The sequence below is a fragment of the Phalaenopsis equestris genome, unplaced genomic scaffold (assembly GCF_001263595.1).
Source record: "Phalaenopsis equestris unplaced genomic scaffold, ASM126359v1 Scaffold000251, whole genome shotgun sequence".
NCBI lineage: Eukaryota > Viridiplantae > Streptophyta > Magnoliopsida > Asparagales > Orchidaceae > Phalaenopsis > Phalaenopsis equestris.
In genome coordinates, this window is record NW_018164693.1 from 1,433,936 (window position 1) to 1,447,197 (window position 13,262).

General features: G+C 35.1%; 2 protein-coding genes across 2 annotated transcripts; one reads left to right on the plus strand and one right to left on the minus strand.

The window, feature by feature from the left end:
- Nucleotides 1-925: 925 nt before the first annotated feature.
- LOC110024287 (non-specific lipid transfer protein GPI-anchored 2-like) lies at nt 926-4,514 on the minus strand. Its single transcript, XM_020724166.1, has 4 exons — nt 4,312-4,514; nt 1,588-1,997; nt 1,367-1,486; nt 926-1,244 (listed from the first exon to the last, which is right to left on the minus strand). Exons 1-4 carry the CDS (start codon nt 4,512-4,514, stop codon nt 1,129-1,131), a joined length of 849 nt encoding a protein of 282 aa, XP_020579825.1. The 3' UTR covers nt 926-1,128.
- Nucleotides 4,515-7,670: 3,156 nt separating this feature from the next.
- Nucleotides 7,671-9,842, plus strand: LOC110024296 (non-specific lipid transfer protein GPI-anchored 2-like). The gene is made up of 4 exons (XM_020724176.1): nt 7,671-8,056; nt 8,971-8,997; nt 9,309-9,362; nt 9,451-9,842. Exons 1-4 carry the CDS (start codon nt 7,705-7,707, stop codon nt 9,663-9,665), a joined length of 648 nt encoding a protein of 215 aa, XP_020579835.1. The 5' UTR covers nt 7,671-7,704; the 3' UTR covers nt 9,666-9,842.
- Nucleotides 9,843-13,262: the final 3,420 nt, after the last annotated feature.

Sequence of the window (13,262 nt, forward strand, 5' to 3'; positions counted from 1 at the left end):
TTAAGATATTAGCATCTCCTCCAGAATTCTGAAAATTCGAACACGCACAATGAATAAGCTGCGTAAACCTCAGGCATCTGTAATGCAAGTTTGAGCTCAATGTCAGCCCATTCTGGATTATTTTTCACCTTTTTTTTCCTATTCTTATTATATATATCTTTTAATATATATATATATATATAAAATAAAATATTTAAAAATTTTAAAAATAAAAAAGGGGGTATTTGCATACATATCACCCAATTCTTGTTCCTATGTAATTAGGTGCCGCCTTAGCACCTAAACTTTATATACTCTATTTATACAATTCACATCTTTCACGTCACATTAAAATATCTCTTATTAACAAATATGATATCATGCGTAGATAAGACAATATACACATGTATGTATATATGTGTGTGTTTATATATAGATACATTAAAGCACAAACTATAAAAGAAATGAATCATACAAAATGAATCATCAATTGATCCAAAACAAATTATATTTCAAAAAATTAACTATTATCAGTTAAATTGCTACCATTATAATTTTGAACAAAAGTGGAATACTAATTAATTTTTAACTTTTTTTATCATAATAAAAATATATTGATTATTATTATTATTATTATTATTATTATTATTATTATATACATATTATTTATTTATATATTTTTTATACTATTTATATACTGTCTTTGGGTATTGAAGGGGGCACGTTAATCTTCAAAAGTAAAATTGATTCAAGCGAAAGGTAGCACTTAGCAGTTCTTAACCGTGATGTAATTGGCGGCTACCTACATATTCATTCCCCTGTTTTTGTCCATGAGTTTCAAGTTTGAAGGCAGCCAAAGAGAGAACGGCTTTTCTCAACAGAATTTGGAAATTGTTTCATAAATTAGCAATTTGACTTCAACTTTTCAGTTTTCTTTGTAAAAATATTTTGCAAATATAAAATAAATCTCTTACTATTCAATCCTCCTCAGACAATAATCTGATACATAATATCAATTTTACAAACGAAGGAATTAAACTTAAAAATGGATAAAATACACGCAGCCTCAAGCACAGAGACATGTGATATGAATTACAGAAGCACACAGATGAATAGATGAAATCTAAACTCCATAAACAAATTATTGACTCAGAAGAAGCTGGCCAGAGATAAGCCAAAGATCAAAGCAGAGAAGAAGATGGGCATGGCCGATTTGTTCATCCTTCCATCAGAGGAGTCACCATTCGTTGACTTCGACCCGCTGCCTGTTGATTAAAACCCAAAATATATGATTCAAATCATAAAAAAGACAAATAACAACAAATTACAAAAAAAAAAGTCATACTTTTATCTTTCGAGAGTGAAATCTTGAAGAAAATGAATGTACCTGAAGGGGAATCTGCGGGTGCAGGGTTGACGCTGGGAATTGTTGTTGATGGGGTCGTCGGAGTGCTTGGCGCCGCCTGAGGGGAACTCGACGGAGAGCCTTTCGAGCCACCTGCCGCAGCTGATAGAAACACATTCCAATAAAAAACATCAGTCTGCTTACAAATCCTTCACAAGTGTAATATTTTTTTTTTGCCATTACAGAAGGAAGAAAATGGTTACCATTGCATTGGCTAACAGGGGGAGTTTTAACTTTGCAAGCGCCAGGGAGAGTTAAGGCCTGTGTCTGATTAATGGTAATGCCTGCTATACCTCCTCCTCCACCGAGCACCGTGCAGAGACATTGAGCCTGCGTTTGCACAACGGTGGCAAGCTGGGAGCAACAACTAGAGGTAGGAGCGGAGGAGTTGCCTGAAATATAGCTCAGGCAAGGTGCAAGGCTGATGAGGGCGGTGGTGCAGGATGACTGGCTGGGGGGGGGGAGTCCAAGCCCCCCCCCGCCATGACGGCGGTTGCCAGCAGGAAGATCTTCATTGATCCTTTTGCCATCACTTGTGTAAGAGGAGGAGGAGGAGGAGGAGGAGGAGATGGCTTGGTGGTGTTGGGATGGAGGGGATGGGGGGCTTATAAGGCTGTGTTTTTGGGAGGATGGCAATTGGAAATGTAGAAGCTGGTTGTATTATTTTGAGTGGGTAACCAACTTTGATCTACTGGTTGTGATATTTTATTGGGAAGTAGTTTAGCGTTCCTTGAAGACTAGAGAAACTGGTGGAGTGGAGTTGTATAATGTAAAAGGGAGATTGATGAGTTGTGATATTTTGAAACAAAGATCGAATTTTTAATATTTTATTTGGGGCTCTTTAGTTATGATCATACCTTTGATGATTGTATTTATTCATTTGTCTGGTATGTTTGGCTCATGGTGATATTAATATTTATCCATTTGTTGATTGTAATTAGTTTTTGGAACTTTTTAATAGGGGAGAAGGAAGTTAATGATGTGGATGAGATCAAAAAATTAGTAATTAACTTGGGTTATTCTGACATAATGAATTTTTAATGAAGACTACTTGATTATGTGTAAGGAATTTGATGATATCAAATTTTGTCTGAAGCTGTGTTTCAAATAGGCCTAAAACAAGCACTTAAGAACTTAGTTGAAATTTTCTATAGGCCATTAGAGAAGTTATACGACATCAAAGTTTTGTGTATTTATCATTGAAAAATAAAAGTATTTTAATTAGGCAAATATTAAGCTCCCGCAATTTTGAGTTTCTTGATACAATAAAATATTTAAGAGAATAAAAATCAAGGAGGGTGGCAATTTGGCGCATTGTCATTGGTTGTCGGTCTCTTCTTCACAGAAGAGGCAGGCTCGAGGCAAGCCACTGCACCATAAATGATTGTGGTTTAGCAAAAAAAGATAACGATCAACAAAAAGGAAATGTCAAGAAAAAAACCAATCACAAAAAAAAACGGTATAACAACAACAACACATGAGGCTATGCAGTGCTCGAAATGCCGAGGGCGAGAAATCGAGACAGAATACGACAAATCGCTAACCATAGCAACTGACACATGGACTGAAAAACAATATCACACAAAAAAACTCAATAAGTGCCTCGAGGGAAAGCAATAAGGTAATGAGTGAAACTCTAAATATGGAGCGAGCGAGAGAGAGAAAGAGAGAGAGAGAGAGAGAGAGTATATATAATCCCATAACAAAAGTGAAACTCCTAGTATGAAGAAAAAGACTCCTCCCAAGCGGAGTCGCCGGATTGTTTTTGGTTTTTTTTAAAAGAACACAGAGTCTTTTGCTTGTCTATGTATATGTTGTATTATTATTTTGTACTTCAAATAAATCTCTCTCTTGAATCAAATAAATGATTCAAAAATGAGAGGATTCGAAAAGAAGATTATACTACAATAAATAGACGAGCAAATTTAAAAAAGGAACATGGAAGACTTATGTATAGATAACCGTCACATGAAAGGTCGAGAGTATACGTTCAAACAATATCGGATCCAAATACTTCGAAACACAATATCCACAAAGATAATCCCTACATAAACCACCCAAAACCAGAAAACCAAAAAGAAAATTTTTGTTCTTGGGTCAAGAGAGTCTCCCAAAGAGACAGATTACTTTGGTTAATTACATCTTTGAGGATTCTCATTAATGCTCTTGATAAAAGGAGTTTTGCTTATATTATCATAACCTGGTGAAATAAGACACCATTGAATGATTATTTTATATAGAAATGTCTCGATGCTTCAAAGATCTCGCTCAGTCATATAGCAGAGAGTGAGTCTCTCACATCCCAAATTGGAAGCAGCTCATCAGCATGTGAAACCTACGAAACAACCAAATCGTCTCGATGGGGATATTCTTATACTTTAGAGCTCAACGGGTCATAAGGGCAGAGGGCAAATCATCATATCTCTAATGGGTTGCAGCTCATCATTAATTGAGTCATCAAGATGATACCAACGAAGTTAAAAATGAACGACATAGCTCAAATGGGCTCAACAATGGTCGATAGAGATAATCGGGTTGAGATACCACCTGATCGTGAAGGCTATCAACCCAAACATCTAGAGATCCCCAATCAGCAATCTGTGATCTGAGTCGTATGCAGGGGCCTCACTAGCTCTAAAGTCAAAGAAACTAAACTCTCTCCGATGGCTATCAGGTGGAGCTTCAAAAGGTGAGAATTATACCCGCTAAAGTACCGAGGATGCCGCTTGAAAGAGAGGAAAAATGAAAGTTCAGCTACAAAGTTAGAAACACTCCAAATAAATGACTTATACCCTGTATGGGTCGGTCAATTCTAAAAGATCAAGCGGTTGCGTTGAGGCGTTAGATTGAGCTCAAAAATGGGTCGATCGGGCCACACAGGATATCAGACCCAAAGAGGGTTATGAAATTGGTGTGATCAATCAAACCCAAGAGATCGGAGATCAGGCCAGGATGGCCGATTGAGCCAAAAACGGTCGGTTGATTGTATTGGTGTTGCTGACGAATCGAGGTGACCATGCAGGCAAGCATGCAAAATGCAATGATGCCACAAATGATCATGCAACCCAAAATACTTGATGACGCGTTGAACTTGCTCTATTGCACGAAGCAACGTGACCTTGCCAACCATTTGTCCTGTTAGAGCGGAGGGTTTTCTCACATGGAGAACTCTCCACGATCGAGTGAAAAACTACTAAATGGATGTCATCAGATCATTTGATGTCACTTGTTCATCCAAGTGAAATCACTGGAACAGACAACATGGTTGGCGTAACCATGTCTTTTATGGGATTTTGGTGATAGGGCTTCAAGGAAAAAAATCCTTAGATTTGTATGGGAGAGTCCATGAAAGGCCCATAACCTATCGGTCTCCTCTAAGCACATAAATCCTAGTCCTTAATCCTATAACATCTAGACCTAGGGGGCCCTAAGAATGTAAAGAATAAGAGTTTAGGGAATTTATCACCTCCATGGTGGTTGATCAACGTCCCGAGTTTGATCCTAGATGAGTCTTACCTACCGATCCTAGAGAATTTGTCAAGTGCATTCCCCTAAAGCAACGAGGAAGCTCTCCTCACCAAAGAGATTGTGAAGTCCGTCGGAGTTCCCCTTCTCCAACGTAAGATGGCGTGGGCTCGTCAAAATTTCACCTTCACTAAGTAGCATGACTCTCTCCTAACCCTTAACCTGAAAAGTTCGCAGGAGAGGGAGGAGATGACTGAAAAATAAGGAGAGGAAAAGAAGAGGAAGGAGAAATTGGAAGATCTTAGTTTTTCATCTTCTTGAGGAAGATGAAGGAGCCTCCCACTTGATCTCCTTGTTCTAAGCTCAAGAAAACTCTAAGAAGATGAAGGGGACTCTCACACTCATCAGTTGCTCTCTAAGAGAAGTCTCTCTCAGCCCAAAACTAAAAGTGAAGTCAAGATGGGGAAGAAATGAGGATCTCCTAGGTTAAAACCAGCTCACCCAGCGCAATCCCCAACTTGCCTGTTGTTTATGCCAAAAATGGGCTAATGAGGGTACTTAGAACCTTCCAAATGACACTAAACCTACAGCCATTACATCCCCCCATGCATATCTCCACAAGCCCAAGAAGATCCCTGCAATTTCGACCCATTGGGGGAGTACATTGCAGTCAAATCGGCGTAAAAAATGAGTTTTTTCGTGATTTGGAATTAACCGACATCTAGGCAACCAGTCTAGCACCCTGGCGCCTAGGCATCCAATCTGGCACCCTAGCGCCCGGGCTTTAGGGCCTAGGCCACACAAGGGTGGCGCATGCTTTCCTGCCTCCAGGGAAAATAGACTATTTTGAGAATATTTGGGCACCAAGATTCCCATCACTATCGCCTAGCGCCCAATATGGAGATAAGCCTGCCTGTGTTGTATGAATGATTTTTATGGTGACATCAAATTCAAAACCATTCTCAAACATGTTAAACAGCCCAATAACATTTCCTTTTTCACAATTTCCACCTAAAAATTTAATGCAAATTTCCCAAAATACAACTATGTCGTTCATCCACCATCACACATTGTGACTTGCTTAACCTCCAATATTCCACCCACCCCAACATGATATGCTCCAATTTAAAAATGCTCACAAAACACGTCTTGCTCCGGTTGCTTGCTAATTAGCTCTGCCAGCCCCCATTTTATCATATATTTTTACGCCATATAATGAATTTGGAGGAGTTGGTAATCGGCGGCTTAGCTGCTAAAAACAAGGTTTTAAAACTAATTTGCTCCTTTACGTGGGTGGATGGCCAACCATGCACACATGGCAAGCTTTCACAGGCTCTCATGCTTCCGCCCAGTTATTTGAATTCATATTTTTCTTATATTTAACATATTATTATTGACTGCAATTTTTAATTTATTTTTTAATTGAATCGAGAAGAAAAAAATAAGCTTTTTTACCTTATGTATAATAGTTTCCTTAAGGTTAGTTAAGCTACTAACATTATATAGTTTAATAATTCTATTAATTAAGGAAGATTTACAAACATACCACTGGATTCCTATGTATTTACATATCTCACATCTATACCTCAATTTGTTACATAAATACGGCCTTACTTATGCAAAGGTGCATTTCACTTTGTAATAGTTAAATTAGTAGTATTTTATTTGTGAGTTTATGATTTTGGGGGGTATAAATGTAAAAAGTAAAGTTTGATAGTTAGCTAGATATGTAAATATGTAAAATTGGGTGGTATGTGAGTGAACGCCTCTAATTTTAGATGCTTCATGTCATGATGGCTTAGTTGACATATAAACATTATTTTATATGCTTAATATTAGAGTAGAGTCGACAAAATAAATAAATTAAGGATCGGTTATTTGATATTGATTAGTGCTATCGGCAAACGTAATCTTTGGAGCATAGCTCAGAAAGTGGTCTTAAAATAATCAATTATGATCTGTGATTTTACATAATTATGGGAAATTATTGCCTTCTAAATGAGAAAAATCAATATATATATATATTAAAAAAAAATGATGAGAGACTATTATTGGAGCCTCCAACCACCCTAAATGTGTCTAACAATTCTACTACCACCTCCTTAAGACCAATTATGCCAGAAGTGATTCAAACCCACGACCTGAGGGGTCTTATATCTTAAATGTCAACCAACATATCGGTATACGCGGCACCCTCAAACACACACACACACACACACACACACGTATATAGGCAAATAGTGTTGGGGTCAAAATTTTCTTAAAAAATGGATAATCATGGCTTCCTTTAGTTTCTCCCACAAGCAATAAAAAAAGCATATTCCCCAGTTGCTTCTAAATATAAAAGTACATTTCTATAACTAATATTTTATTTCATTTTTATTTTCTTAAAAATAAATTATTAAAGGAAATAACTCTTGTTCAGATATTTATTAAAAAAAAAAGAATAATCTCAAAAATTTAGATTTTTTTTTTTTTAATTTAGACAGAGCGAGCACTCAAATCCGATATATTAATATCTATCATTTCATTTCCTACCAATATGACTGATTTGACTAAAGTTTACCAACACTCCATCAATATAAAAATAACTATATAAACCGCCTAAGCAAGGTTTGCTTAGCCACGTTTCACAAAGCACGGAAGCATTGAAGATTAACAAACTAGACCCCAACACACGAAACCTGCACCTGGCCTGATATGAACACAGTTAGCTGAGTTCGGTAATCTCCATAAACCAAACTTTGAGCTACCACTTATCCAACCAAACTATAAAAACAACTTAATTACTCACTAATTCTAACTACAAATTAATAGAAATTTCACAAACTAACTAATCTGAACAAGATATAGCCATGAAGAGATACTCGGCAGGATCTATCTTCTTCTTCTTGGTTTTCTTCTTCTTCTTCGCGGCTCATCTTCCTTATTCGGCTAACGGGCAGCAGATATCGACGTCATGCACCAACTTGCTTATGAAGAGCTTCACTCCCTGTTTGAATTTTCTGACAGGGAGCACAAATGGAGGAGGAGGTGGATCTCCGACGTCTGAGTGCTGTAAGTCACTTGGCGTGCTGATCAGTAGCAGCACGCAGTGCGCTTGCCTTGTAATAACTGGCTCTTCGTCTCTGCCTATTAATCAAACGCTTGCCATCTCACTTCCTCGCCTTTGCAAGAACACACATGTGCCACTTCAGTGCAATTCTGGTTTGTTAATTAATTCTTCATTCTTCTCTCTCTCTCTCTCTCTCTCTCTCTCTCTCTCTCTCTCTCAAATATTTACATGAATACCGCTCACTTTCTACTTAATTACATATCTAGCACTTGATATTAGCAGTGTAAACGAGCCGAACACAAGCGAGCCAAGACTGAGCTCGTGTTCGGCTTGTTAAAAAAAATTACGGTTCGTGTTCGATTCATTTATATTTTGAATACAAAAAGTGTGTTCTTGTTCGACTCATTTGCTTAGCGAGCCGAACAAGAGCTGTTTGCGAAAAAAGAGTCATTTTGACAACCTAATTACGCACTCATAGGATGTTACTGATTGTAGCAAGATTTAAATTTTTGTTCACCGATAAACCTTTGTTCTTATTAGGCTCCTTTATATATTGAGCTCAAAAAATTGTTCTTGTCCAACTCGTTAACTTAGCGAACGAATTGAACACGAGTTCTTAACAAGCCGAACACGAGTTGTTGAGCTATTCACGAACATCGAACCTTTTAGATAGCCCTAACTAATTTATATCATCTCATCTATGCATAAAAAATGTGTATTTCACATTTTAAAAATTAAAACATTAATGTCTTTGATGTCGTATAAAAATTTTGGGTGGTATATATATAAAAAGAAAAGTTAGATATGTAACTACATAAGAATGGGGTGGTATGTATATGTAAATGGCCTTATACATACATATACGTACAAAATATTATTTTTTAAAATTATAAAACTACCACAAGGTTTGTCAGCAATTTTTAAAATTCAAAAAATAGAGGTAATGAAGTATTAATTGAATAAAAAAACAAAATGTTAATATTATGCATAAAATTATTCTTTTTCATATTCACATATAATCGAATTTCTAAATTTACACTAATATTATATATTTATTTATTTGCAGACGTGGGATCACCAATTCCAGGTCCAGGTACATAATTAAACAAAAAATTATTTTATGTGGACACCGCATACAAAGTATGCATGTGGTGTCCGATCTCCACTGTTGATCACCATTTTGGTGGGACCCGCTTTCATTTTTTTTTTTTAAATCCGGTCGAAACGGTGATTGACGGTGGATAATTTTTCTAATTAAACAACCTATTTTCAAATTTTTCTATCAACAAATAAATATTTTAATTAAGCTATTATATATATATATATATATATAATAGCTTAATTAAAATATTTATTTGTTTAAAATTATTTATTTCTAACCTAATTTTTCGTCTTTCTCTAAAGGTCCAGTCAGCTTTTCACCTGCGCTTCCTCCACTGCCAACTCAGACCGATACTCGTAAGAAATTTTCTTTTTCATCACAATAGCCATAGGATCGTAATTGGACGGTATAGATTCAATCCCATTTGTTTCCCCCTCCCTGCAGCTCCATCCGGAACAGTGGACTCACCACCACCGTCCGTTATTCAGTCCCCACCTGCAGCCACATCTCCACCGTCCATCTCTACCACTCCGGCAGACCAAGGGTCTGGTGATCAGGGACTGCAGCAGTTGATTCTACCTAATTCAGCTTTGAAGATTTCAACCCTACACTCTTCCTTTGCAGTGATGTCTATGCTCGCAATTATCTACTTATTTTAATCTGATTTTTTTTCTTTTTTTTTTTTTTGAGGGCTTAGATCAGTTGTTATATATTGTGTATGGGTAGGATTCATAGTAGTTAGGGGTGGTGTGCTTTTAGAGATGTTCTTTGTTTGATGAATGCATTCTATTGGATTATGGAATAATAAAAAAATAATGTAATATCTTTTTGTTTTATTCATTATATATAGTGCACTCAAATTATTTTCCCCAAATTACAAAGAGTTTTTTTGGCTCAAACCATTTGAAAATCTTATAGGTGTGTGTTTCTCTTTTTCATTATTTACACCTCTAAAACATATCGGTTGGTTGATGGTCGACTGTGGTGCACAAGATTCAAGCGAATTGATATGGGTGTACTGATGATGGAAATGGGCTTTAAGACCTCACTTCCAGCAAAGTTGTGGTGTGATAACCAAGCTGCAATTCATATTGCTTGAAACCCTATTTTTCATGAACAAGTATAGCATGATAAATATCTATGATCGAGCTTTAGAGGAAGTGTTATGGAGAGTATTAAATCTAACGGGGTATATTAGAAAACGTGGATATTAGGAAGATTGATATTAGGTAACCAAATTAGAGGAGATCTGATTACAATACATTTTCTAATATTAGAAATATTCATAATATATAAAAATATAGGTTTATACAAATATGTATTGCATTCTTTCAATTCAATAATAAGAAGATTTTCCATTACAATATGTATAGCTTTAAGTGCAAGCTTCGTAAATTCCCCATTCTATAGAAAAAATTCAAGTTTCAAAATTTGTTATTTATAAAAGAAGGGTATTTAGGAATTTTTTTAATGAAATAGCCATCACTATTAGCTTAAACCAGAGCTTTTTTGTTTTAAGAAGCACAAAAAAATAGGGTTTCTAAATAGTATTATCAATTTTAAATGCATGACTTTAAAACACTATTTAAAAAAAAAAGTTATTTTTAAACAAAATTTTATAAAAAGAGAAGTTTAGCAAAGTTACACCTTATTCGTTAAGGGATATAACCAATAAAAAAGGAAAAGATTATTTAAAGACTTCCTCCCCCATCGCCAAAATGATCACCCAAAAGCTCATTACTCATTATTAACAATTAGATAGTGAACCAACTTAGTGTTAACAACTCCTAATATGAACATTTCCATGAAGAATATACATGGACATGGACTTTCCATTAGGATAACCAGTCGGAGGAAGCAAACCACTACATTAAAAAGAAACTTGCATGCAAACTTTACAAATCCATGTACGAGTTTAAACAAGCCTCTAGTTACTGGTACTCAAAGTTCATTACATTAATCCACACTTGCATTACTCAATCTAAGTATAATTACATGCTCTACACTAAAGAAGATGTACCACCATTCCTTACACTCTTAGTTTACTTGGACGACATTATCATAATCTAACCTTGCCCTGAACTAATCTCTAATTTAAAGTCTCTTCTCCACACAAAATTTTAATTAAAAGACATTGCTAGGTGAACTTACATACTTTCTCAGCCTTGAAATTGCTCAATCTAGTAATGGACTTGTTCTATTATAAAGCCACTAAGACACTAGTTTCCTTGCCTGCAAGCCAAAATGCACACCTATGAATTTTCGCAACATACTCATTGACAAATGGAGATCTATTGTCAGATGTGTCACCATATAGATGCTTGATTGGGTGGCTCCTATATTTAAAATTCACTCGACCTGATATCATATTAGTTGTTCATAAACTAAGTCAATTATTGGCTCAACTCATAAATACTCATATGATGGCTACACATAATATTCTAAGATATCTTGAACCAACTTATAGTAAAGGGATATTTTGCTCACTCGCCTCTTCATCTCAAACCAACGCTTTCTCTTATGATAGTGGGGGATCATCCTCATTCACTCGAAAATTTGTTACTGATATTTTCATCTTGTTAAGTGACTCACTCGTTTCATGAAATGCTAAAAAGCAACACAGTTTCCTACTCATCAGCTAAGATAGAATATTCTGATTTGAATGCTACCACTAGCAAAATAACTTGGATCTAGCAGCTTCTGAAGGACTTCCATATTCAAATGCAACCTAAGGCTCTACATTTTTTTTAATAATCAAATAACCATGCACATCGCCATAATTCCCATTTTTCATGAAAGAACTAAATAGATTGTCATCTTATTTCAGACAAGATTGTTGATAGAATGATCAAGATCATGTAACTCTGGTAAGCAAATCAAGCGCCCTCACTCTACAAAACCACTAAATAAACATGTCATAAAATTCATACTATCCAAAAACGATTATTCAAGGCATTCAAAATCCATCTCAAAGGAGAGTATTAAGGATATCGGTCTACTAGTCTACCTACTGAAGTCTTATAATAATTCTTGTGTGCTATTCTTATTTTCTATTTTGCCATTAGATAGATATATTCATAGTACATGTACAAAGGGAAGTGTGAAATGAGAAATGTAAATAATAATCTTCGAGTTTTTCCTACTTTTCATTTCTTTCTTGGTATTCATGTGTCTTATTTTCGTACTACTACTTACTCGTGAACTTTTTGTTTAAAAAAATAACAATATGAAAAATTATGCATAAATCATTTTTACAATAAAAAATAACTTAAAAAGAGCATATTTATGCTTCAAAAAAATGTCTTTATATGATGAATAAAATTTAAGGGTTTTTATTTTTTATTTTTTTTGCCCTAAATCATCCGTGTTGAATTATAAATATTTGATATCAATCATAAAATGATAGGTTTGATGTCACATTAGAAGTTCAAAAGGTAGTATATCTTAGCAACACATGATATACTGAAAAAATCTGATCTCAACTTGATAGCTATGCTCTAGAGTTAAAGATCAACTAAAGTAATAAGTAAATGTGTGTATGTGTGTGTGTGTGTGAATAAGAACCCCATGTGACATACAAGTCACAGTGTGCAAAGCGTCTAACCTATTCACTCATGGGCTCATAGGTATTGGAGTGCAAAGTCTCAAACAACGCACTCGATCAGCCAGACTTAGGGAATGGACTCTTAGTCACTGTTTCAGACAAACAATATCCGCACAGGGGAGGTCGTCGTACTTATCTCAGGACTCTCTCTCTCTCTCTGTATGTGTGTGTGTGTGTGTGTAGAAAATTTAAAATTATATAGCCACAAAATAGAATTGCTTGCAACTTTTTATTAAAAGAAAACTAAAACATCAAAAAAATAAAAAGAAAAAGAACAAATTTATGACTTTAGATTAAGTTTGATTAAATAAAGAAATACCACTAGAATATAATATTACATGAATGGAATAACCATTTGCAAAATTTGCTCCTGCGGCAACGATCCACTACTCAGATAGAAAAAAATATTACAAAGAATAAGTTAATTATATAAACTCAAGAATTAATTTCTATTTATTCAAATATAGACAATAAAACACATAAAATATAAATTGAATGATAAAAGATGCATGATTTATAGTGCATAATTTATGTAAAACAATTATTACAAAATTAATTTATAATAATATTATATGACATAAATGATAGATAAAATATCAAATAATCCACAATAATCTATGCTATAGCACACTAACAAATCTTCATACCAAAA